The sequence below is a fragment of the Gopherus flavomarginatus genome, chromosome 16 (genome assembly GCF_025201925.1).
Source record: "Gopherus flavomarginatus isolate rGopFla2 chromosome 16, rGopFla2.mat.asm, whole genome shotgun sequence".
In the NCBI taxonomy this organism is placed as follows: domain Eukaryota; kingdom Metazoa; phylum Chordata; order Testudines; family Testudinidae; genus Gopherus; species Gopherus flavomarginatus.
In genome coordinates, this window is record NC_066632.1 from 5,362,856 (window position 1) to 5,390,112 (window position 27,257).

General features: G+C 46.8%; 1 protein-coding gene across 5 annotated transcripts in view; it reads right to left on the reverse strand.

Annotated features, from left to right (window-relative positions):
• Positions 1-27,257, reverse strand: part of LOC127035279 (maestro heat-like repeat-containing protein family member 2B) — a 108,631-nt gene that overhangs the window by 75,437 nt on the left and 5,937 nt on the right. For 4 of the 5 annotated variants that reach the window (XM_050924973.1, XM_050924974.1, XM_050924970.1 and 1 more), the window contains 18 exons: positions 26,793-26,872; positions 24,658-24,793; positions 24,395-24,490; positions 22,966-23,070; positions 18,726-18,849; positions 16,861-16,973; positions 16,027-16,179; positions 14,752-14,906; positions 12,948-13,110; positions 12,304-12,497; positions 7,977-8,114; positions 7,657-7,768; positions 5,815-5,961; positions 4,456-4,638; positions 2,949-3,104; positions 2,313-2,447; positions 1,924-2,026; positions 763-828 (listed from right to left, as the gene is read on the reverse strand). In XM_050924973.1, the coding sequence (XP_050780930.1) occupies positions 763-828; positions 1,924-2,026; positions 2,313-2,447; positions 2,949-3,104; positions 4,456-4,638; positions 5,815-5,961; positions 7,657-7,768; positions 7,977-8,114; positions 12,304-12,497; positions 12,948-13,110; positions 14,752-14,906; positions 16,027-16,179; positions 16,861-16,973; positions 18,726-18,849; positions 22,966-23,070; positions 24,395-24,490; positions 24,658-24,793; positions 26,793-26,872 (2,359 nt within the window). The remainder of the gene's footprint in view (positions 1-762; positions 829-1,923; positions 2,027-2,312; positions 2,448-2,948; positions 3,105-4,455; positions 4,639-5,814; positions 5,962-7,656; positions 7,769-7,976; positions 8,115-12,303; positions 12,498-12,947; positions 13,111-14,751; positions 14,907-16,026; positions 16,180-16,860; positions 16,974-18,725; positions 18,850-22,965; positions 23,071-24,394; positions 24,491-24,657; positions 24,794-26,792; positions 26,873-27,257) is intronic. The other variant, XM_050924975.1, reaches the window with a different exon arrangement.

The window sequence follows — 27,257 nt, forward strand, 5'->3', positions numbered from 1 at the left end:
AGTGTGATCACAGAACCTTGATGTACCTGATCACATGGAAAAATGTGAAACTGGGCTCAGTCCTTCTACTGGGGTGGAAAATACATGAGAGATGAATAGGCCTCACTTTTCATATAGTCCCCTGTGCCTGAGATAGCTGGAGACTTATTACCTCTGAATACCACGCTACAGCAGCTCTCCAATACAAACAAAGCTTTAGGTTCCCCCATTGTGTCCCTTCCATGCTCCCAACTGTGGGGAGACCCTGACTCTACCAGAAAGTCATCCACTCTGCAGCAAATGGAAGAAGATCCATTGTTTCAATAGTTTCCACTTTTCCAGCTCTATTCAGGAGCTACTGCCTGAGCTCAACTAAACCTGGAATTTAACAGAGGCCAGGGCCAAGCTGGTTTGTGCATGATACAGGGCACGTACGGGAAGAAAAATTGCTGGTGGGACATTGCGGGTAGCAGAAAGTGGCTACATCTTCTTCGCACTTGGGGAGTCCACAGAGAGCCAATAAAGCCCAAGTGTGGATAGCACTGGCTGGGGAGGGGGCATTGCCAGGACACCCAGGAGATGCACTGGCTCATTTCATACCTTCTGCAGCTTCCTCCTTCAGGGGAAATTAAAGCTGACTTTCTACTGGGCAAGAGTGAATTTGTCCTTTGATGTGTGACTGATGCACTTTGCACCAGTGGTATCGGGTACTGCTACTTGTCAGCTAAATTCCTTTATAACAACTCACTAATGAACAGGACTTCAGCTGTATTTATTACTTACACATCAGCAGATATTCCAGGTCCAGCCATTTCATACGCTGCATGTCTGTGTGTTCCCGGATGAAGCCTAAATACAAAATGTAAAATAAATAACAGTAACAATAATAAAACCTTCCCTTGTTGAGTGCAAAGTGATATTGACAGCCCCTAGACAGGCCTTTGGGATCTCTTACTGTGGGCCTAAGGGTGAGCTGTGGGCAAGAGGATTCTGGAGCAGGTTAGAGTCCACACTGAAGAGAATGAGAGAGACATTTTAAAAAAAAGACTGTTTACAGAAACCCCATTTGCTTGAAACAATCTGTGCTCCTCTTGCCACTGCAGTCAGTTATTGAAGACATACTAAGAGAGTGTCTTGGTCTAGTGGTCTGAGCAAAGGACTGGGACCAGGAATGAGTGAGTTCTAAGCAGGGATCTCACAAGGTGACTGACAGGTGAGCCTTAGATGAGCCACAATGCCCGCTTGTCTCACATGGGTGTGCTAGGGAGAAGAGGGCACAGGGCCAAAGAGGAGGAACCTAATGGTTCCTTGACAAGGTGCTGTGGCCAGGAAGATGAAACAGCAGGCGCTATGGGGAGGTGAGCTGCATGCCTCCCAGTGATGAAGTCGCAGTGAGGGGCACTGGGTAGGTCTGCACTTTGAGCTAGGGGTATCGCTCCCAGTGCAATGGGACGAGCCCACATTAGCTCTGGCAGTGCTGGCATGCTACAATTCGTATGTAGCTAAGGCAGCACAAGCAGTGGGAGGAGCAGCCACCTTGAGACTAGACTTTGGGGTTTGGATGGGATCATACTTGGGGTGGTTGAACCTCCTGCCATCACAGCTACTCTCTATTTTTAGCACGCAGGGCTAGTGCGGGTGTGTCTCATCAAGCAGGGAATTATACCCCCAGCTCAAAGTGTAACCATGCCCTACGTGATGGTGTCCCAGCCGCTACTGCGAAATGATTGCACCGTGCTTTCCCTGCAACAATCCCGAAGCACTTCATAGCAACTAATGATTCCTCCCACCACCACCCTGGAGAGGTAGGGACATTAACATCTCCATCTATGGGTGGGAAGCTGAGGCACAGAGAGCACAATGGCAGCTCAGTGCTACACAGTGGGATTTTTTCTATCTCCCTCAATAGGAATATCACAAGGGACACTGGGCATCATCTCTCACCAGCTAACTTGGCGGCAGCTGCCCGGATCCCTTCCCAGCTGCTGTAGAAGTACATGAGGGTAGTTTTGTATAAGTTCTCCAGCAGTTCTGCATTCTCTTTGGCCTAGAGGAAATCAGGGACACATGAGCTCTCTCTGGCTAGAAGTGCCCTTTGACTGCCAGCACAGGCTTTTACGAACCACAGGTAAGTAAGGGAAAGAACAGGTGGCTGAGTAGAAGTGGGAAAAATGGGAATCTGGGGCAGATTTACATTTCCCATCACCTTCCCTCATATATCCCACCCTTGCAGTTATTTACATTGTCCATCACACATCCCCCCCAACACACCCCTCTACACCACCACAAGCCACTCCAGTCAATAATCTCACACAGTTCAACAGCTCACTCACAAGGTGTCTGCAAATGTCCTCCTGGAGCTCTGTAGGATTCAGCTCGTCTGTGCCACCAAGGTGCTTACTAATCGCATGCTGGAATCTCTTCAGTCCCAAAAACGGGAAACAGAGGTGAAACGTAGCTCTGCATTTCTGAAAAAGAGTGTCACGCCATTGAATTGTTCCCTACCGAGTGTTGTGTTCATTCAAAGGGAACTCATCTGCATGACTGCGCATCTGTTCCAGGACAAAAAGGGATTCATCTGGATGTAATTGGCAGAAACATGCAGGAATGACTAATAGAGGGGAGAGCTTCCACTGAAACCTGGAGGTAGCATCAATGTCTTTTGGGAACAGTTATACCGATGAAAGCTGCTTCACCAGGCACAGCTGTGGTCTGTCCTCTATTCTGGGGAGGTAGGGACCTGGGGTGCAGAGACAGACAGGAACAGAGACCTGTAGGGTTCAGACCCATGACCTATCTTGGATTCTGATGAAGCAGCCATGGACCAACCTCGCTGGAACTGACTCAGCAGGAGGGCAATGAACTGAGGGGAGAATTTGGGCCTCCACGGCAGGCAGGAATAGCAGAGCTCCCCTGGCATTGGGAGGAAGATTTCTTTGGCTTAGTAAACAAGTCACTGTCAGTCTTACCATTGAAACCTGGGGGTTTGGGTCTTGCAGGTGCAGCAGAAGTGTGACCCAGCTCTTTCGAACCTGCTCGGTGAAATAGGCCTTCCATTTTTTTTTTGTCAACTGAGCCAGGATGCCAAATAGGACAAAGGCCATTGAACGAAGGGCATCATCCTCCTACAGCCAAGAAAACCCCACAACTTGATAAGTAAGGGATAATCCCATCACGCACCTCACACAGCCATCTCTTCTATGCTAAAGTAGAATGATTCCAACTACAGCTAGTTGGAAAAACTTTAATTAACCAATTTTTTGTTTGAATTTGCTGATTCATGAAAATATTTTAGAGCCAGTTCAATTTTGATGAAATTCCTCTGGAAGCCAGGCAGGGGTCCTTAGAAACCTGCCTGGTGTCTTGCCAGTGCACTCATCCAGCTCCTTGGCAGCCGATCTGGCAGGCTGACTGGGATTGTAGACTTCCAGGCCCCCAGCTTCAGGGGGAAGGATAGCTCAGTGGTTTGAGCATTGGCCTGCTAAACCCAGGGTTGTGAGTTCAGTCCCTGAGGGGGCCATTTGGGGAACTGGGGTAAAAAGCTGGGAATTGGTCCTGTTTTGGGCAGGGGGTTGAACTAGGTGACCTCCTAAGGTCCCTTCTAACCCTAGTGTTCTCTGATTCTATGACCCTGGGAGTCCTGGCTCTCAAATTTGCACCTCTAGCTCTCAGGTTCCCAGCACCGGGACAGTCTGAGAGCAGACTGCTCTGGGCCAAGGCTTCCAATAGAGCTAGGCTGAGAATAGTAATTCTGTTTCACAAGGAGTTTTGAAGTTTGGGGAGAGGGGTTCCCACAAATAGGAACAAAACCAAAATTTGAAATCTCAAAATTCTCTGCTAAACAGAATTATCATTCCAACCCTCTCATATAAAAATGGTATAGAGCAGGCCCAATACTCTCTATTGCACTCTGTAACCCCCTTTTCCATGGTTATCTAGCTACCTAATCTAATATTCAGACTTTCTTTGAGGTTATCAGTGGCAATAAAGAAGAACAGAAGGGTGAGACTGTGGGAGCAGAGATGTCATCCCCATCCTCCTAATGTTCTCCTCCTCCATAAAATACCTCTCTTCCCTAGGGCCTAAAATCTCTTCACTCTGATATGAGCAATGTCCAGGGAGTCCACATCACACATCGTAAATGGAGTCTAACAGGGCCAGCTCCAGGCCCCAGCATGCCAAGCACGTGCTTGTGGCGGCATGCCGCGGGGCGTGTTCTCCCAGTTGCTGGGAGGGCGGCAGGTGGCTCTGCTGGACCTCCCGCAGGCATGCCTGTGGCAGCTCCACCAGAGCCGTGAGACCAGCTGACCGTCCGCAGGCACGGCTGCTGGAGGTCCACCGGAGCCGTGGGACTGGCAAGCGGCAGAGCGCCCCCCGTGGCATGCTACCGTCCTTGGGGCGGCGTTTTCGCTAGAGCTGGCCCTGGAGTCTAATCAAGATTGATTGAACTGAGGTTGGAGAGTTCTGTTCACATACATCGTCAAAGTAGGTCCTGATCTGTTGGGTGAGGTCTCTGAAGGAAGAACCGATGTCCTTCTCTTTCAGCTCCTTCAGGACTTTGGCCAGTGCTTTCATGCTCTCGCCAATGACTTCAGAACTGAAAATGTCATGTAAGGCCCCGATCAGTATGTCCAGAAGAAACTTCTTGTGCTTTTTCACCTGGACAAACAGATGATATTAAAGAACAATTATCACTGATCACAATTCTAAGAAGCTTTCTTTAGTAGTTATGAAGTTGTGGGAATTTCATCAACCCCCTCTCACCCCAGAGACCTATAGCTATATTTCAGACCAGGTGCTAGCTACAACGAGCCAAACTCGGTGCCATAATACACCTGTGTAATCCTATTACTAGATTTCTAGTTACTTAGATTCCAAGGCCAAAAGGGACCAGGGTGATTATCCAGTCTGACCTCCTGCCTAACACAGAACTTCCCCAAAATAGTCTCTATTGGAACTAGAGTGTATCTTTTAGAAAAACATCCAATCTTCATTTTAAAATGGCTAGTGACAGAGAATCCACCACAACCGTTGGCAAATTGTTCCAATGGTTAATTAAAATTACCATTAAAAATGGATGCCTTATTCCCAGTCTGAATGAGTCTAGCTTCGTTTTTCCTCATTGAATCTTGTTATACCTTTGCTTGCTAATGGGAAGAACCCATTACCAAAATTTGTTCCCCATGTGAGTAGTTATAGATGGCCCTCAGTTCACTCCTTAACCTTCTCTTTGCAAAGCTAAATAGATTGAGCTCCTTGAATCTATCACTAAAGGTCTATTTTCCAATCCTTTGATAATTCTTGTGACTCTTCTCTGAATCCTCTCTAATTCATCAGCATAATTCTTGAATTGTGGACACCTGATCTGGACACAGTATTCCAGCAGTGCTCACATGAATGCCATATTCAGAGTGAAAATAACTTTTTTACTCTGATTCAAGATTCCTCTGTTTATGCCTCCAAGGATCATTTCAGCCCTTTTGGCCACAGCTTGGCATTGGGAGCTTATGTTCAACTGATTCTCTGCCATGACTCAAGTGTTTTTTCAGCGTCATTGCTTCCTGGGATAGAGACTCCCACTCTGTAAGTATGGCCTGCATTTTTTCTTCCTAGATGTATACATTACATATGGTCATATTAAAGTGCACATTGTTTAGTTATGCCCAGCTTACCAAAGGAGCCAGCTTGATCTGTATTGACTGCAAAAAGGTTACTAGGGTATGGGAGAGAACAGAATTTGCCCTAGTGCATTGTGTGCAGTCTCTGTAAACTCTGAACAATTATTTCCCTTGGTTTCTCTAGTTATGTTGCATCCTATTCAGTAATCTCTCATACCTTCTCAGGCGCCCCATCGACTATATTTCCCAGGCCTCTTACAGCCATCTGACGGACAATGCTGTTCCTATCCTGTGACCTTTCTTCCAAGATGTGTAAGACACTCTTAAGGAACTTCTTCTCCCTGAGCATGGGATTACTCATTAGCTGAAATAAAATCAACACATCCATTAGCCCCAATATGATCATAAAGATTGGGAATAGAATTTGAGCCGACATGGAATACACTAAAAACAACAAGGAGTCCTCCTACAGCCACAGTCTTGTGGATACAGACTAATATGGCTTCCCCTCTGACACTTGCCACATAACACACTGTAACTTTATCATTCCACACAAATGAGAAATGTCTTCAAACCATGCAGTTTTCCTTTTGGGCACTATAATAGGGATCCACTCACCTCTTGAGTGGCTGGGTCTCGTACCACAGTCCTTTTCTCACCTCTGGTGCACCCTGCCAGCCGACCTCAGTGAGTCTTCTGTGGCTCAGGCCTCTCTCTGAGTCCCAAAGGCCAAATGAACCCCTTCAAGAACAGTCCCACTGCCCTCACTAGGGTTTCCAGCCCCAACTCTGGGTCCTTGAAATTCTACCCTTTGTTCAAGCTCTCCATAAGCATTGTCCCCTTCCTGAGGCTTATGGCACTGTAAGTGATAAGGGAACCTGGGCCTGCCCGTAACTCTGAGATCCAAACCATGGACCCTGTAAACAGTAGTTAGGCACTGCTTGATTTCAGTTCACTGTTGCTTCTTCCTACCGGCCACTTTTAGCTTCACCCTCACCTCAAGGTTAAAGTTCTTAAGGACTCTCTTCCTGCAAGCCCAACTTAAGCAAATGCTGCAAGAATCAAACTCTGGCTATCCCCTGAATTTCGGTGGCCAGAGAGCAGCATCTTTTCTTCCCCTCCAGTTCCTGCCAGGAACTGACCCGCTAAGGCCCTGCAGCTCCTTTTAGCTGAGCCTGATGGGCTCTGATTGGCTGCTTTCACGAGGCCTCTCTAGACAGACCCAGATTTGTGGCTCTTTTCCTGGGGCAGGGTGTAGTAGGACCATGGGGCATCTTATAAGAAGCCTCAAAGCCCAGGTACAGCCCATCCCAGGCACAGATCGATTGTTTTGCTTAGAACCAGATGAGTCCCTAAGATAGTTGCTTAGCATAAGTGGGAAATATGATGCAGATCTTAGAGGAAGGAGGTGGAAAGAGAGGATGGTCCAGCAGTTATCACACTAGCCTAGGATTTAGGAAACCCAGCTTCCATTTCCTGTTCCCTCAAAGACTTCCTGGGTGATCTTAGGCAAATCACTTAGCCCTTCTGTGTATCAGCTCCCTGCCTGTAAAATAGGAATAAGAGTGCTTCCCTACCTCCCAGGAGTGTTGTGGGGATGCATACATACATTAATGAGTTTTGAGGTACTCAGATACTACAGTAATGAGAACCTATGATAGATGTGAATGTATTTGTATGTTGCATGTTTTATAGTATTAAGACACTAGGTTCATTCCGAAGATCTGCTGAGCTAAACCAAAATCAGGAGCTGTTGGTTAGTATCAGCACTAGGACTTGGCAGAAGAGTTCCAGGAATCCAAACTCTGTCTGTAGCTCTCTCAGCCAGCCCCTGTGGTTGTGTAGCTAGTATAGGCAATGACAGCAATATAAATATCAGAGAGAGAACGACTCCGAAAGGTAGAATGAAGTTCCTTGTCAGGTTTCCATATAAAGGGGGACCCATTCTACTATCTAAAATGACAATTACTCCTATGAACTGAACTGTACAACTCCCGAAAGAAAGGCAAACAGACAATGGTCTAATGGTGAAACTGCTCTTCAGAGCCCGCTGTCTTACCTGGGCAAGGAAAGCTGTGCCCGTGACTCGGTAGTTTTCTGTCGGGGAATTCACCCAGGGGAGGAGGTTCTGGATGATCTCAGGTGTTACTAGTTCAGATTTTAGCAGAACGCTGGAAGGCAAAAGAAACTGCTTATGGGGTCGATTGCACACTTCAAAAACTCAGCTGCTCTGAGCAGACTGCTCTGATATCTATGAGTGGGAGCTGTGTGTTTCCACCCAGGGCACCCCCCACAAAGCTATAAACTGGAGGTTCCCTCTCAGCCACTTTATTTGCTACTGATTCCCAAGGATAAAATGATGCCTCCTAGATCTCTTACCTCACCAGCAGACACACTCCCTCATGGTGAGTCTGGGGGTTTTCAAGCAGAATCCAAGTTCTCTGCTCCCTGAGTTCTCTCATCAGTCTCGCATTCCCAACTTTGAAAAGCACAGATTCTAATGCTTGGACAGAAAACCTGGGGAAAGAGAGGCACAGAACTGCAGCAATTGGTAGGAAGGTGCAGCCTGAACAGAGTCAGGAAACCCCAGTTATTTGTCAAATCTGCTGTTCATCGACAGTTCATCCATTGGCAATATCCTGGACAGCAGCGTTCCTGGAAGGACTTGATGCCGGGAGGTAAGTTTCAGTCTCATACATCTCATATAACTAGTTTTGCTAGGGACAAAATTTTGCAGTCATTTTTCCCTTTCTGCATGGAGCATGGGCACTAAGACTACAATGATATGGAAAAAATACATGATCATGACCCAAAAACTGGGGGCACAGAGTGTGGTGATCACTAATGGACATTTTGGGGTGATATCTCCAGATATGATGTGACAGAGTGCTAAGGGTTTGCACTTGAGTCAGCATTCTGGTGACCATTAGTACTAATTCAGTTCCTCACAGAAGGCCTAATTGGTCAGAGGTGTACCTGATTACGAGGTCTGACTGGGGCTAGTGAGTCATGGAACCAATCATTCCATTAACAGGGAAACTGTGTAAAAGGACATGGGCAGGAGCCCTTTGAGGGGAACAGATAGAGAAAGAAACTTGGGTGACCAGATGTTCCAATATTTGGGGCTTTATCTTATACAGGTGCCTATTACTCCCAACCCCCTGTCCTGATTGTTCACACTTGCTGTCTGGTCACCCTAAGAGAAACAAAAAGAGAAAAAGCTGAGAGAGCCTGACAAAATGAGGTCTCTGAGTGGAAATACCTTACTCCCCATTTTGGAGAAGAGTTTAGAAAGTTGAGATACAAGATAAAGGTGCTATGTATTGGTAGGGGGATTAAATAGACTATACGTTGATGCTTACAAACAAGAAAGTCTCAAGGTTTGTAGAAGATGTAAGGGTGCAACAGCCCTCTCTGTCACAGCACGGGGCTGGTCAGGGATTTCCCTGTTATCTATGCAAATGGAGAGCCTGCTGGAGAAGCCAGGGTAGAGGTTTGGCAGTCCGGGTGATGGAGGGAACACCTTGAAATGGATGGCGAAGCAGCAAAGAGAAGTGTAGAACAGGGGTTCTCAACCTTTCTGTTTCTGAGCCTCCCCCCATCCCCAACATGCTATAAATACTCCATGGCCCCGTTCCAGGCCTCGGCCCTGCCAGGCATCAGAGTTTGGGGCTCCTGGCTCTGGATTTTAACTGCACAGGGTGCAGGGGCTCGGGACTTTAGTGCAGGTCCTGGGCTTCAGGGCTCCAGCCTGGCTGGGCTCAGAGCTTCAGCTTTCTGCCCTGAGCCCCAACTAGTCTAATGCCAGCCCTGCTTGGCAGACCCCCTAAAACTGGCCTGGTTGAGAATACCCTACAGACCTTCCAACAATCCCACCATGCAGAAGAACAGCCTTTGCTTGCCTGGTAGGTTTAACAGCAAAAGAGCCTTCAAGAATTGATATAGGAGCAAGCCCAGATCTGGCAACAACTCCTCCAAAGTCTGGCAAGTCCTGGGACAGGAAATGGAAACCAAGCACAGGAGATCAGACTCTGTAAAATGAGACATGCAAACAACCCTGATGTGGTTTTGGTTACTCTTAAAGGAGCAGCAGTGAGAACTCATAGGGACAGAACAATGTGGGCCCTTTGACTGACACCCTATTTAACTGGGGAAGCACATATATGGCTCTTAGTGATTAGCGAGCAAGAGATTATGACATGATTAAAGCAGCCATGCTGGACTAGGTGGGGCCTGTCCACAGAAAAGTACTGCCAGAAATGGAGAGTTGAAAGATGGATTGAGGGATTATCCTTCTGGGCATTTGGATAGAAATTGAAAGATTGGGCCACTCACTGGTAAGGCCAGATACTCAAACTGGGGGGGAGATTCTGGAAGTTTCTTCAGAGTCTCCCTGAGCATACTTGAGTATGGGTTACGTGGCGCCAGCCAGTTAAAGTTACAGAGGCATTTGCAGAGACGGACATTCCCAGAGTGAGCCAGTGGTTTAAGGGACTAGATCTGAGAAGGAGCAGAGTGCCTCCAGATGGGAAGGGCAGCAAGAAGAAGAGGGAGGAGCCTCAAGGAACTGTAGTGGGAGCTCGGCCTGCAGTGTGCTTCTGACATGGACGTGAAGGACAGCTAAAAAGAGACTGTCCTAAAATGGACTGTGAATTTGCACAGCTTTGTGGCAGGGACAAGACTCCCAGGCAGGGAAGAAAAAAGAAAGTAGCTACCATACCGGTATGGGTAGGGAGGAGCCACCAAAGGGAATAATGGACACAGCTTCATCCTGTTTGCTGATCAGGCAGGAGTTAGTGAAACCCCACTGGATACTTCCCAGAGGTAGGATCAAAACTGAATATGTCCATGGGGACAATACGTTCTGCCCAATGGCAGAGGTGACTCTGGAGATCAAGGGGAAGTTTAGGCAGGAGCATGTAGGGGCAGTGGATGGATTGCCCCATTGCCTTCTGCTGGGCATGGACTGGGATCCCTTTCTAACCGGGACACCAAGGCATGTGTGGAGGCCTAGAAGGGTGGAACTAAAACCTGCAGGGCCAGGTAAAGAGGAAATATATGTAAAGGAGCTGGAGGAACCTAGACACGAAAGTACAAGCCACAGAGAAGGTGAGGATGGAGAAGTCCCCTGAGAGACAAGAGGGAGGAGAGAGAAAACAAAAAAGTCAAGAGTAAAGGTGACTGAAGATCATCCACTGAGGTCAAACAGTCAGCAGATCCCTGACCACCAGGATCTCAGGAGCCGGCATCCCGAGAACACTTTGGAGGGACTTCGAGCAGTCTGTGTTCATGGAAGAGGCTGGGGCATAGCATACCACCGCATCACATAGAGGTACCTAAATCTGTCCTGCGCATGGGCCAACAGCACGAGTAGAATATACACTTGTGTCTGCAGCGCCAGCAATCACACAGCTAGGTAGCCATCCATGGGAACAAATTCAAGTTTTGTGGACAAAACTTAGGCACCCATGCTTGAAAACCTGACTCACTGTGGCCACTACATAAGATCAGCCTTACTGGGTCAGTCCAATGGTCCATCTAGTCCAGTACACTGTCTTCCAACAGTGGTCAATGCCAGCTTCTTCAGAAGAAATGAACAGAACAGGGCAATCGTGAAGTGATCCAATCCTCGTTGTCCAGTCTCAGCTTCTGGTGGTCAGAGGCCTAGGGACACCCAGAGCATGGGGTTGCATCCCTCACCATCTTGCCTAATAGCGACTGACGGACCTGTCCTCCATGAACTTATCTAATTCTTTTTTTAACCCAGTTATACTTTTGACTGTCACAACATTCCTTGGCAATGAGTTCCACAGGTTGACTGTGTGTTGTGTGAAGTAGTACTTCCTTATGTTTATTTTATACCTGCTGCCCATTCATGAACAGAATTTAGATCCTGGTTTCCGAGGAAAAGTCAGAGACATTATAAAACCAGGAAGTCTGTAATTTGAGCACCTTGTTGGCTCGGAATAAAGAAACACAATAACAATAGAAACTAATAATGTTGTGAGGTTGGTGGGAAATGTACATTAATGGGCTACCAGAGCTGAAGTCAACTGATGATACAGGAATCTCTTAGTGTTAACTGGGGAGGGGCACAGAAAGTGGGTGCCGAGTGGTCTGGTATGTACATTCTAGTTCACTAAAAGATTGCCATATGAGTCTCAAATAAAAGCCCATGTCACCAATATCATTGTGAAATGCTTACAGATGCTGTGTAAAGAGCCACGCATATGCATTGAAAATTACATTCTTATGATCTGTGTCTAGGGACTAGTTACCAGAAAAGCTGAAAAAATGGTTTTCTTTCAGGCAAGAAATGTTTCTCCTACCTGTTTGTTTACATGTAAATTAAGCATGTAGGATTCACAATCAGTTCAGAAGGACTGTGAGAACTTCAAAGAAAGAAAAGTAACAGGGGGTGGGGACCCAATTTTGGGGTACACATCAAAGGTTTGCTCTAGTATATTTGAGGGACAAAGAAGACACTCTGGCATCTTTCACTTAGGAAGTAGATGGACAGCGGGGTCACTATCAGGCTTGGGTGAGAAACATCTTTAGACAGGAGGTTAACCCTGTTGGTTAAGTTTAGTCTCTAGGAGCATGTTATGATTTCATTATATGTGTAACCATAATCTTGGGAACTCCTGGGGAGTGTCACACAACTCTATTGGAATTCTCTTTGTTTCTCTTCCTTCCTTCTAATTACCGGCAAGGGTTGCCTTCAGTATGTTGTCGGTCTCTTTGGCCTAGGCTCGGGCTGCTGATCACTGGCAAAGGCATCTTTTGGCCTAAGGTTCGGCTGACCTGCTGCAGGAGAACAGGAAACAACTCTGGGAGCAGCTCCTGCACGGCTTTGCTCGACTGCAGTGCTGACACCACCTGAAAGATGGCACATGTTGCCTGAAAGGAAAGCATGGTAAAAAATGAGATCTCCTCCCAACACCATCACGCCCTCTCTCCCCTTCTGATATCTGCTCTACTAAATTCTCACTTCTGCCAGTAACTTGAATGACTGCGAGCAACTCCCTTAACTCATGGCTCAGTTTCCCATGTCTATAAAAATGTGTATGACCTACCAAGGCATGTTGTGAGTCCTAAGGAATATTTGCAAAGCACTGTGAGAAACCTGATTCAAAGACTTTCTTATTGCCAGATGTTATTAAGTAAATCAGCCACGTACTCTAAACCTGCCGTATTTGTTCCACAGACAGCAGAGCTGGACTCAGGGAAACAGTACATCAGAGGAGAAGTGCCCACACAGCAATATTCTACCACATTTCTAGCTTTCCATCAGCAGGATTGTCACAGGGCAGAGGAAAGCCTGAAAGACGTGTCTGTCACCTAACTTACTGAGAGAGGTTCAGCAGCTGCCAAATGCCTGTCAGTTTCAGTCTCTGAGGTGACGCTTCCTTCTTGGCTTGTTGAAGTCTTTATTTTTTCTATTAGGACCTGTAGGACTTGAGTGGCAAGCAAGGGGTCTTCCCCCAGAGATCTCCACAGTTCAGTGGTGTCACTGCAATTTAACAGAAGTTACATGTAAACCTTGGACACTTTTGTGGCTCAGACGGAATGCATCATATTTAAGTAAAGACCAAATTATCTCCTTGCCTATGATGAGAAAGTTAGGAGTGCTATCCTCCTTTAATGCTCTTCCTGTTTAAATATTGGAGTTTCCAGTTACAGAACTAGGTTAAGTGACATAGTCTTACTGCAGCCTAACCATTAATACTAGACTTCAGAAGGACAGGACTCAGAGCGCCAACCTCAGTTCCTGTTTTCCCACTTCCCAGTAAATATGGACCTATGAGTATGTGGCTTCCAAAGATCTAGGGTTTGGAAGGCAAGTTAATGAAAGAAAAGCCACATTCCTACTAACTGGACATACAACTATGAGAACGAATATTCAGAGCCATCTTAGGTCCCCTTTACAAAGTGTGTCCCTACCCTCTGTGTGCCAGAAGCTGGGACTGAGCAACAGGGGATGGATCACTTGAGATTTACCTGTTCTGTTCATTCCCTTTGGGGTATGTGGCACTGGACACTGTTGGAAGACAGGATACTGGGCCAGATGGACCTTTGGTTTGACCCACTATGGCCGTTCTTATGGTCTTAGATTCTGGTAACTGATAACTCAGTTGGGAATCTTTAAATGAAATCATGGATCTGCTTCCAGCTCAGTTTTAAATACCAAGGATGGCAATTCTATTCTAGCAGCCACACCCTCACTGATACCAAGCGGAGCCCTGATGATAATATTGCCCCTATTCTTTGTAATCAGCCAGTGATTGGACTTGAAGCTGTCATGCTACCAGGAAATCAACAGCCACTGCTAATTTCCAGAGTGAGGTCAATTCAGGTGTCTAGAGAGCAAGGCCAGGTTCCAGGCACCAGCCCAGCAAGCAGCTGCTTGGGGTGGCCAATGGCGAGTGGCGGCATGTCTGGGTCTTCGGTGGCAATTCGGCAGCTGGTCTCTCACTCCCTCTCGCAGGAGCGGTGTCAGGGTTTTTGGCGCCCTAGGCGCAGGGCCGGCTTGCAGGTCCTGCGGCTCTGGTGGACCAGCCGCAGGCATCCCTGCGGAGGGTCCGCTGGTCTCGCGGCTCCGGTGGACCTGCCGCAGGCGTGCCTGCAGATGCTCCACCGGAGCCGCGGGACCAGGTCCACCGGAGCAGTCTGCCGCCCTCCAAATCCTGGCGCCCTAGACTACTGTCTAGATGACCTAAATAGAAGCGCCGGACTTGCCCTCTCGGAGCGAAGGACCAGCCGTTGAATTGCTGCCGAAGACGAAGCGGCAGTGGCAGAGGTGCAGATCGCGATCACAGCATTTTTTTTTCCTTTTTGCTGCTTAGGGCAGCAAAAACCCTGGAGCCGGCTCTGCTAGAGAAGTAGATGTTTCCAACAATCCACTCCAGTTATACTAGTAAGGATCGGTCTTTAGGATGTCAAAGAAGTTATGAATTAATGGAAACAGTATGACACTTAATTTCTCTCCGCACCCCACTTAACATGCTCTTGGACCTTCCTGCAGAAAGACCCAGGCTATTAACCGTCAGGAATTATCCCAAACTGTCTGCTGCTTAAATGAGCCCTATAGCTCCCAGTAAAGCTGTGGGATCGATCTTTTACCAAGATAACTGCAATAGGTAGCGGTATATACCGGTTCATCGGCAGACGTTTTCTGAGGAGGCTGGAGATCACTGCCTCTAGATGATGATGAGCTAGAATGGACACTGCCTCCAGAAGGAACTGCCTCAAGCTGCCCTCCTTGATACTAAGCATGTGGCTATATATTATATTCAGAATAGCTGGCACCTGGAAGGAACAAAACCAAAAAGAAATGTCCCTTTTTCTTTCTCTCTATTCAGTCTACAGAATCAAAAACTTTATTTAGCCATTTGCTGCTTTTTTCGAAATTCCTCAGGAAACAAACATTCAAATATATCCGCGTAACTTTAACCCACAACAATTGCCCACACTTGGCTGTAAAGATTAACACTCACACGCACATATACATACCAGGTAAGTTAATGGGGTGGTGCCCAGCTATGCATTAAATAAACCAGTTCGCATGCACAAAAGAAGGCTTTGCTTGCCCAGATTTTGCAGGTGTGATTTAAGCAGCCAAATCTGATCATTTGCCTTGAAGGATGCAGAGTTCATAAACAACCACAAGCACAAAACATGCAAGTGCTTTAAACACAGTGTGCAAATGCCTGGGACTATGAACAGGCAATGACCTCTCATATTCATTCCTAGCCCTTAACATCTTCAAAACACTGTGCAAACATGGCACTTCTGCTGGGAGGGTTCCCTGTCCTGAGGCCTTTCACCAGCCTTGGTAGAAGATTTGTGGAGTGCTCCTTTCATCTAGCCCTAACGCACTGGGCTCCAGAATAAAGCATATAAATAGTTGATCCCAAAGACACTCTAGTTTTCTCCATCCCTCCTTCTATTCTTAAAGGGTACGTCTACACAGCAAAAAAACATACCACAGCAGTGTAAAAGTGTTGCTGTTCGTGCTCGGGCTGGAGCCCAGGCTCTGAAACCTGGCAAGAGGGTGGGTCTCAGAGCCCAGGCTCCAGACTCACTGGGAATGACTACAGGGCTATTTTTATTCAGGTAGCCCTTAGCCATAGGCCTCCTAAGAACTGGATGCCTCCAAGTGCCAGTCATTCTGTCTTCTTGTTTTTGCCCCAGAGTCTGTTTTTTCAAGCCTTTCTTGGCTGAATACTGTGTCAACAAGCTAGACAAATAAATAATTAACCACCTTCCTTTTCCCTTGGATTCTTTCTGTCTACTGCTATTGATTCTGCCATTGCCTATCTTAGGGTAGGAACAGAGATGGAATCGACTCTGTGTCCGAGGGGGAGAAACAGCAAAGATCTAAAAGCCTAGAGTTTAGGCAGAAAACCTCTCCAGTTTCCCGTTTTACCTGGTCCAGCATGGCATCTCCACACTCCTTTAGGATGATCTTCATCCATAGCCCAGCTGCCGTGGCACAGGTGGGGTTAGCAGACAGCATACTATCCATTGTGGCCTCAATAAAGTCTGCAGCCTGTTCGGAAGGGAAGTACTCACTAACAACCTGGGAACAAAGCAAAAACAGGAGAGACTGCAATGATGTTTGGCTCCAGCACTTTTAAAAATGGAGGCCTAGTATCTCCATGGAAAAAGTTCTATGAATCAGCATATTGTTAATTAGTCTTATGTCCAGCTAGCCATTTGGGATTCAAATTCTTTCTATAGTCTATATACTACATTTTTGTATTCTACACTAATGATATCAGGTTCAAGGCAAAGCCTCTGTTGCACTGTTAGCACAACACTGTACTGGATATGCAAGAGGCAAGTTTCCAGTTTGTATTCTCTTAGATACACTGCATCTTTTTACAACCTATCAAATGAAGTCAAGAGAGGCATGCACACAAATATAGGCTAAGGCAAACCCGCAAGGTGACAGAATGAAGACTGGGTGGTTTCTCAGCTTGATGTTCCACTAACACAGTTTTTTCTCATGGATGGCTGGATAGGTACATGTGTGTGCATCTGCATGCGCATTTTCATGCACATGCAACATTCTGCGGAATCTGGTTTTTACATGGCATTTATAGCACACATCTATGAAAATCATCTTGCTGGTTACAGGCAACAAATGCCCCATGCCCACAGCTTGCTCCAAGTACAGAAAGGCATCATGAAAGCGTAAATGTAAAATGAACAGTGCCTGGTCACTAGAACATCTGCACAAGTTTTTTGAGTCAGTTACCCTGGCCATTTTGGAAGATGCCTGAAACAGAGCCTCAGGGTCTGGAGCTGCTGTTAGTTCTTCACGGAGACAGCTCAGCTCCTCCTCCACTGACCCGAGGTTCATGGGCTGGCCTGGAGTGGAGAAAAGGAGAAAAAGTACTATAATGATTAATGAAACTGAACCTCTACTGCATGGACATTCATACAGAAGGATCCATGTGCTATGCTGTTATCAGCACAGTGTAAAATCTTGGCCCCATCAAAGTCAATAGCAAAACTCCTGTTGACTATAATGGAGTCGAGATTACACCCTAAATGTCTGAAAGTTCACAGTAGTGGTATGTTACTGTGACTGATACGGGATTGAACAAGCACCATATTCTGCTTGGAGCAGCTTTCTGGGTGTGTCTGGTTTCAGTAGCCTCTCTGCTCTCAATATTTAAATCTAATCTCATATTCAAGTACAATTCATGCAGGTAGGTGTGAGGTTCCAATGTAGAGGTGAATCCCTCCACCAAAACTCTCATTGTAAAACAGATGGGGATGGACAAAAACTTTGGCAGGAAACCCAGGCTCATCTGTCACTTCTAAACAATGCTGGGATTTCTATGTTGTACATTTAAAAGTTTGGAGTCCCTTATTCTGTTTCTGAATCAGCAACACTGTTTTTTAGGACTGATTAATAATCATTGGAAATAGGGTGACCAGATGTCCCGATTTTATAGGGACAGTCCCAATTTTGGGATCTTTTTCTTATATAGACTCCTGTGATCCCCCACCCCGTCCCGATGTTTCACATTTGCTGTCTGGTGACCCTAACTGGAAATGCCCTTAAATGATAACCAAGCTCTATCCCATTAGGTGAAAAGAATATCCTACTCCAGGGGTCGGCAACCCTTCAGAAGTGCTGTGCCGGGTCTTCATTTATTCACTCGAATTTAAGGTTTCGCGTGCCAGTAACACATTTTAACATTTTGAGAAGGTCTCTTTCTATAAGTCTATAATATGTAACTAAACTATTGTTATATGTAAAGTAAATAAAGCTTTAAAAATGTTCCAGAAGCTTCATTTAAAATTAAATTAAAATGCAGAGCCCTCCGGACTGGTGGCCAGGACCTGGGCAGTGTGAGTGCCACTGAAAATCAGCTCATGTGCCACCTTCGGCACTCGTGCCATAGGTTGCCTACCCCGTCCTACTCTTTCACAAAGGGGAAGATGGCCTACACTTACTCCAATAGCTTTGACTGTTCATGACAGAGGGCTGCTGGAAGAACTTTTTGTTTAAAGAATTATTCCAGGAAACCCTTCCAATACAGCCAGTGGCAGGGTAAAGAGAATGAAAATGTTTAGTACCAAGGGCTTGTCTACATGAAGATAGTCAAGAAAGCTAATCCAAATTTATTTTCAAAATGCATTAGTTAAACTTCATTAAACATCTATGGGGACACATTTATTTAGAATTCAAGGGGCCTTATTTCAGGTTAGTTTAATTCTTGTAATTCACTATAATTAATTCAGAATCAGAGCATCCACACGTGTGTTTAATTCCACTTTACATTTACACCTTTAGTTCATTTGGATTAACTTTCCTTAGTGTCCCTGTGTAGACAAGCCCTAAGGAACTGAGCAGTTATCTACCTGGTGCAGACCATTTATTATTTGTATAGTTCCCAGAAGTGTGCTAGGCTCTTTACACATCATAATTGTCTCTTCTAATGAGGTATTTACAAGATGCCCACCACTCTATTATCTAAGTGCCAATAGACAGGACAGAAAGAACTAGACAGGCAGAAAAATGGACATTACAACAGTGAAAGAAGGTGAAGAATTACTTATACCTGCTTATGGTGAAGAATTACTTATACCTGCTAATAGTCTCCTCACCTTGCATACTGAGAAGGCAGCTGATACAGTCAACCACCCACTGACGGGACGTGGCCAGTGAATCACAGCTGTATGGTGCTATTTGTCCAATCACAGATCCAAACTGATTAAAAGTTTCCTGAGTCTAATTAAAAAAGAATGAAGAATGAATGTTCTCCAGTTGTTCTAGACTTCACTTGCCATCTTTATTGTTGATACCCGTCAGCTCTGTGTTTTTGGGGAACGAGGGCACAGTATCTAGCCTGTGTGACTCATGAAGGACACCCCCACCCCTGTCTCTGTTTGAACCAAAACCGATCAGAGAAAAGGCTTGCAGAGAACAATGAAGGGTTTGGGGAGACACACCTAGACCCCTCCTGACAAGGGTGACAAGATTAAGACATCTCCATTTGCATACAGAATGAAGAACAGAGACAACTCCCCTAGCCTCAACTGCATGAAAAATGGAATAGGGATTAGCATAAAAAATGAAGAACAGAGAACCGCACTGAACTCTGGGACCAGAAAAGCAGGAACGCATTGAATCATGGGAATCCCTGCTCCAGATGCTAATGAACCTACGCCTGCACACACCCAGCTCAGCAATTATCAGACCAATTCTAGTAATAAATCTTTGACTCATATCCCAAAATGCTGAAGCAGCCTAGTTGCCTTGTGAGCTCCTCAGAAGAAAACAACACCCATAGCCAAGAGTGATTAGCTCCTATTGTCTAGCCTAAAGAAAACCCTTGAGCCATCAGTTTACCCATAAACAAATCTAGTGTTCTCCCTTGAACCATTGTATTTTCTCTGCAAAACCCTCTACCTATGCCCAAGTAAGGTTCTGATGTATAGACCCAAACTCTGCATCAGTTCCACTGGGATTCCATCTCCTGACTGATCGTGCTGGGGGCTCTGCCTGTCTCCAGCACTCAGGACTCTGAGCTACCACCATCACCTGGAAATCCCGACCAGTTCAAACCTCATGGAGTGGGTGAGATCCATCTCTCTCTCTCTCTCTGTTTTCTTTTCTACCTCAGGTATTAACCTTTAAAATGTAACTGTTATGTTTGTTTAGGCCTCCTGGTGTAGTTATCACTATGATTCAATAAATAACTTTTATGTTTCAGCTGGTTGCTTCTCTCTCTCTCTCTCTCTCTCTGAATTTTGCTCTTTTGTGTTTTTAGCTTCCCTCATTTACTCTGCAGCAACACTTCTTGTGCCTAAGCTAAAGATCCCTGTAGTGCCCCAAAATACTGTGGAGTTTGCTCATCACGTGGATTACTACCCATACAATTGTAATGTGAAAGTGTGATAGGAACGTGTTAAACTTGGGGCACAGAACGGGAGGTGGGGGGCAGCTGAAAGTGCTGCTCAACCCAGCCGATTGAGACCAGGGGCGCATAAGGGTACCGGCTTGAAAGTGCTGCTTAACCCAGCCCACTGAATACAGGGACATATAAGGGGATCAGCTGGGGAGTGCTGATTGACTTGCTCTGCTAGTGTGTGTGTGTGTGTGTGTGTGTGTGTGTGTGTGTGTGTGTACACATGTTCGTCTAGTTCTAGTTATTAGCCCTGGGGAACCTGGGTCCTGCAGGGTAGCTCCATTGGGAGGGGACTTGTAGAAGGAAGGAGCAGAGCTCCATATGAACACGCAAATGACATAAGCAACACATTAATAGAATTACAGACCCGCCCCGCCGCCCCCAGAAGAATAACCCTAATTAATGAGCCTACCCAAAGTAACGGGCACATCTGGTAACATTGTGCCTCTGATTCCTGTACTGAACTGGGTAACGCACATTGGAAAATATAATCCCAATTGTACATGCAAACGGATGGGGTATAAATTAGCTGTTATCACTCAAGAAAGAGACCTCAGAGTCATTGTGCACAGTTCTCTGAAAGCATCTGCTCCACATGCAGTCAAAAACGCTAACAACATGTTAGGAACCATTAGGAAGGGGATCGACAATAAGACAGTAAATATCATTATGCCACTATATAAATCTACAGTACCCCCACACCTTGAATACTGCGTGCAGTTTTGCTCACCTAATCTCAAAAAAGATATGTTAGAATTGGAAGAAGTACAGAGAAGAGCAACAAAAATTATTAAGTGTATGAGACAACTTCTCGTACAAGGAGAGATTAAAAAGACAAGCACTTTTCAGCTAGGAAAAGAGATGACTATGAGGGAATATGATCAAAGCCTATAAAATCATGACTGGTGTAGAGAAAGTCAATAAAGAAGTGTTATTTAGCCCTTCACATAACTCAGGAACAAGGGGTCACCCAATGAAATTAATAGGAAGCAGGTTTAAAACAAACAACGGAAACATTTCTTCACACAATGCAGTCAGTCAATCTGTGGAACTCATTGTCAGGGAGATGTTGTGAAGGCCAAAAGTATAACTAGGTTCCAAAAAGAATTAGATGAGTTCACGGAGGATAGGTCCATCACTGGCTATTAGCTAACATGGTCAGGGATGCAACGCCATGATTTGGGTGTCTCTAAACCTCTGACTGCCAGAAGCTGGAGCTGGGACTGTCCAACAGGGGATGGTTCACTTGACAATTGCCTTGTTTTGTTCATTGCCTCTGAAGCATCTGGCCCCCACCACTGTTAGAAGACAGTATACTGGGCTAGATGAACCATTCTTATGGGGGATCCTGGATAGCCACTCTTATGTTTTATGTTTTTAGCTGATTACATAGAAATTCAGCTTTAGCATCCTGGGAGCATAAGAACCAAGAATGCATTTGTGACACTGGCAGACCAGTCAACCTGTGTATGACCCATAATAACTTAACAAAAGGCACTTCTACTGTATCAAGACAGTTCACTTGCATGTGAATTTCAAAGAGATATATTAGACTAGCAATCATCAACTCATTCAAAAAGGAACAATAGATGCTAAGTGTATTTGTCTGTGGTTATTTATACCCGGTTAGAAGTTTCACAATGTAACCAAATTAGCTTGCAGATGCTAATTCCCTTTCATGGCTTAATTGCCTTAATTATGTATGCAAGGTGTTCAGTTAACCTTAAAATCAAAGATGTAAGACACTTCAGGAAATCAGTCATTTCTACATTATCTTCAGCTTAACTATCTGTGTTATAATGGAAGAACGGCTAATTACCTTATGTGAATGAATATAACTAGCTTACTGTGTATGCACAGGAAATAGAAGATTATCTTCAAAGCAAAGTACAACGAGTCATCTGCATTGGGGGAAGGTCCTTCTGTGACAATTTCTGTGAGGTAGGCTTGTCAGCCTGCTAGAATAGCTATAAAAGGGAAGGCTTGGGCCTGATCCTATCATCTCTAGTCTGCTTAAACTTTGAACAGAGAAAGTGTGAGCCATAGGACAGAGATCTTCCAAATAATCATTTGGAATAACCTGGAGAATGCCTGGAAAAACTAACAGACTTTACATCTAAGCTGCCTTTGGATTCTGATCTGTTGGGATGATTCCAGAGAGACTTTTACAAACTAGCAGTTTATTCCATCCCTGTTGTGATCCTGAACTATCAACATTGAAAGTCACTTGTCTGGATATTGATCTTTTAACCATTTGTAACTCTCTTCTTTCTTTTAACAAACAGCATGATATTTGGGAAAGACCTGAGATTCATATTGACCTGAGGATAAGTATCTGGGCCTTTATGATTAGTGAACCCCACATGTGGTGAATCAGATTTTCAGTAACCCCTCACTATATTAGACACAGAATATCAGGGTTGGAAAGGACCTCAGGAGGTCATCTAGTCCAACCCCATGCTCAAAGCAGGACCAATCCCCACACAGATTTTTACCCCAGTTCCCTAAACGGTCCCCTCAAGGACTGAGCTCACAACCTGGGGTTGAGCAGGCCAATGCTCAAACCACTGAGCTATCCCTCCCCTCTCTTCCAAGACATGGATGTTTAGATGGGAGCCAAGGTCTGGAATGCCAAAAGGGGAAAGCGTTTGGCATCTTCTTAACTAGAGTGGAAGCTCTTTTGTTGTTGACTTGGTGAATCTAATTCTAGAATAAGCCATCAGTTTGGGGGATTGTCTGCCCTCTAATTCTTGCAGTCTGCCCGCAGTGTGGTCACAGCATTGTTGTGCAAACCTCTCTCTTATGGAAGCAGAGGGATCTCAGTCACCTTGAAATCCCAGCTGCTGCCCTGGAAGAGTTTTTCATGCATTGGCATTGATTGTCAGATCTGATAGAAGCAGAGAAGTCAGCTCAAGGAAGAGTACGGCTATACTCACTGTGCTATGAACTGTCTCTTGATAGGCAGTCAGCAGCTGCATGCTGGCCTGCAAGGCCCTTTCTCTCTCCCACTCCTTCCCTGAACTGAACCATGTCGCTAGGAGCTGTTGGTAGAGCAAGGGAACGGACAGAGTTAGTACCAGAAAATCCCTCCCAAAGTTCCTCTTAAACAGGTTTAATAGTCACTAAAATCCCTCTCCAAAGCATCTCACCTCCATGGAGCAAAGGAATTACATGTCAAATGGAAGAGCCCCTAATATATACAAGTCCCAGGGGCCAGATTGAAGCCAAAGGAGTTACATGAGAGATGAATCTGGGCCCGTCTGTGTGATGTCTGCTGTAGACTGTCTGATGGGAGCTGTCTAGCACATCGCATGCTGTTTGATGTCTGCTGCTATGGTCTGTTTCCTGGGCAACTTCTCCCACATTGAGTGGCAGAATGACAGAGAGGAGCATTTCTTTTTATTAATTTGAATAAGAGCAAAGAAGTCCCCCCAGCCCAGGGCCGGTGCAACCATTTAGGTGACCTAGGCGGTTGCCTAGGGTGCTAGGATTTGGGGGGCGCCATTTTCTTCGGCAGCAACTATGGCGGCTGGATCTTCGGCCGCCCTGGTCACCGCCGGTACTTAGGCGGAGGGAGCTGGGGTAGAGGAGCGTGGGGAGGGCCACCTGCAGCAAGTAAGGGGGGGGCGGCATGCAGGGGAACTCCCCGCCCCAGCTCACCCCTGCCCCGCCTCCTCCCTGAGCATGCCGTGGCTGCTTCACTTCTCCTGCCTCCCAGGCTTGCGGTGCTTGTTCACGGAGCAAGGGTGAGCTGGGACGGGGGGGTGCCTCAGGGCGAAGGGTGGGGAGCTGCCGCAGGGGGGGGGTCGCCTCAGGGCTGGGGCACGGGGAGAGGTTCAAGGTAGAAGTTTTGCCTAGGGCGCCAGACATCCTTGCACTGGCCCTGCCCCAGCCCAGCTCCTTTTAGAACTTCATTTTTATTCTGAAGGTGCATCAAACTCCCCACCCCTCAGCTCTTCACGATATTCTGTCCATGTCTGAGGAACAGGAAGTCTCCTCTGAATGAGTTTCCATACATGGGGCCTAACTCAACATTCATGAATTCCTCTTAGAAGAAGTGATCAGTTTCAGCTGGTTCTCTTGGATTTGGCTACTGCAGGGGTGATTTTCTTGCCGCTCCAAGTAGTGTCAACGACACTGTAAGAACTTGGTCCCAATCCAGCCCTGGCATGAAATGGCGAAGCTTCTGTGGATTTCAGTGGGGCATATGCCCGCTTAGCCCAGGAAGAATTTGGTGCTTTCTCCCTAAAATTCACTCCATTGTGGAAAATTCCTCCACAACAGAAGCTTGACCCCCTAAATCGCCAACTCTTCCCTGCTGTAACAGAAGAAACAATCTCCACCACGGTTCAATGGTCTACTCACTTCAAACATTTCCTGGAACCAGTCTGAGGTTGGTTCTCCCTCCAGCAAAGTCTCCGTTAGTTCGCCAAGGGCTTCGAAGGACCTCACGTAGAGTGACTGAAACCAGAAGAGAAGGAGTGAGGCTCAGCACAGATCATTTGTGTGTGTGGGCCGGGGAAAGCTAACTATGCCTTGCCAGGGAGGCCGTGTGTGACTGCCATCACCCAGTGCCTGCTGGGCAGAAATACAGTGGATGGTGCCAGAGGAGAATTGTTGTCACGTACTTGTATAAGCAGAGCATTCTTTGCTGTCTCGCCTTCCTTTTTCATCATCTCCAAGGGAGGAAGGGGAAATAAACTTTTGAAGCACTGATCAAGGAGCTCACGGTTTTCCTCCAAGGTCAGAGATGGTTTCAGTTTGCTGGCAGAAGAGAGATAGAGAGAAAAGTCATGCATTAGACTCAGTACCACCTCCAAGTAAAAGAAACGGGTCCAATGACTAGAGATTGTCCCAATCTAGAACCCCAAGTGCAAACAACCCTTCACTTTGCACCTCTATTAAGTATTGGCTCATCTAGAAGTAAAGCTAAAACTTCAAGTCCCCTTTTTAGAGAAACCCACAAGCTTCCTTCCCCCTGCCAGCTAGCCAGACACCCAGGGCCGGTGCAACCGTTTAGGTGGACTAGGCGGTTGCCTAGGGCGCCGAGATTTGGGGACGCCAAAAAGCGCCCCCCAATTCTTTTTTAAATGGTTGAGCAGCCACTGCTGCTAGGACAGAGAGGGAGTCTGAGCTGCCGGCGGGAGCCGGCAGCCCAGGGTGTCCCCTGGGTCAGGGCGCCGTCGGAGGGGGTGGCAGGCAGCTCCCGTGGAGCTGCCGTAGTCGTGCCTGCGGGCGGTCTGCTGGTCCGCGGCTCGGATGGAGCTGCTGCAGTGCTGCCTGCGGATGGTCGGCTGCTCGCACGGCTTGGGTGGAGGCCCACAGGCACCACTGCGGCAGCTCCACTGGAGCCATGGGACCAGTGCGCTGGGCGGCGAAATTGCCTTCCGCCTAGGGCGCTCAAAACCCTAGCGTCAGTCCTGCAGACACCTCCCTCCCCATATGAACTCTGCTCCATTATACTGCATGCCCCACAGCCTCCAGTCTTGTGTCTTTCAAGCACAAACCTCCAAATGGACACATTCAAATCCTTAAGAACTAAAGTCCTGCTGGTGAGCAGTGTAGTAAGTGAAGGCCCTAAGATGTAAACCTTGGTATCAGAGGCCTGGTATGAGACCTAAGGCCTCAACTAAAGTAATGGTCAAGACTTTGCTAATATAAAGCAAAGTGAAGCTGTGAGCCAGAGGCAGGCCCTGCTCACACAAACTGGCAAGGAAAGGGCTGATGCTGCAAGAAGATACATACCTAAAAGGTACTGAACACTAGAGTTCAGAACATTCACATACTTGCACATTCCACACAGATAACAAGGAACAGACTGACCCATCCCAATGACAGGGGCAAAAGGGTAATATGATGGATAGAATTGTTTTGATCGAACCAATCTGTACAAGATGAGAGGTGGCACCTTACTACGTAGAGGGGTTGCACCTTACTGCGTAAAGGGGTTGCACCTCAATACGTCAGGAGTGATGTGTAACTTGTTTGTGCCTGTGTATAAGAATGCATCCTTGGGGCGGTGTCTTTGTCCGGCCTAGGGGGCAGTGGAAAGTCCCGCCACTAACTGAGCCGAGTCCATTGACCGTGGGTACATATTCGTAGTATGCTCGGTAGACTAAGTAATCTGTGGAGAACTACTACTGTATCCAATACGGCAATAAACCTGGCCGATGGGCCTTCGTACCTTACTAGACTCTGTGGTTATTGGGGGTTCTCTTTGGGTCTGCTGTGTCAGCTATCTGCACAGAGCTGGGGCAGCACACAGAGGGAACACACGCATGCAGCCGAGTGATACCAACAAGGAGAGAGCAGAGCACCACACCGGTAGCTTCTGACAACACCTCTGACAACAAGCAGCATGTGAGCCACAGGGCCACCCAGAGGATTCAGGCGGCCTGGGGTCTTTGGCGACAGGGAATTGCCGCCGAAGACCCAGCACTTTGGCGGTGGGTCCCGGGGCGGAAGGATCCCCTGCCGCTGAATTGCCGCCGAAGACCTGAAGCGGCAGAAGCTCTGGGGGCCCGGGCCCTGTGAGAGTTTTCCAGGGCCCCTGGAGTGAATGACTCTGCTCCAGGGGCCCTGAAAAACTCTCGTGGGGGCCCTTGCAGTGCCCGGGGCCTGGGGCAAAATGCCCCACTTGCTCCCCCGGGCGGTCCTGGTGAGCCAAACTCTGCAGGCATTAGACTGCTCCCAACCTGACACTCATGAATTAACAAATAAGAAGGCATCACAGTGCCAGGAAATATGGCAGAAAATAGCCTACCTCAGATGTTCAATGGCAAGAATTGCCTTGTAGCGAACTGGAGATGCCAGGGAATCCAGTGGTTCCTTTTTAATGAAGTCCTGAAATGCATGAATAGGGACATCAAAAATGGGAAATGGATTTGAAAGGCAGAGAGGCCGTCCTCTCACACCCTGAAACAGGGCCATCTGCCAGACCTGGAATAAACAGACACTGTGCTCAGCAGGCTCTCTGCCTCAGAAATGAACCGTAGGGCCATCTGCAGGCTATACAGAGGACAGAAAGAGAACTCACCAGACACAAGCCGTTCCTTCCAGTTACAGCCCACAAGATGTCAGCATCCTTGCCAAGCTCAGAGTGGACCCAGCATTCTGGGTGCCATGCAGGTAGCGCATGAGACTGCAGTAGTACAATCACAGCCAATGGATAAAATAACATCCCCCTGGAAAACCAGTCTTATTACATGACAACAAACGCCTAATCACT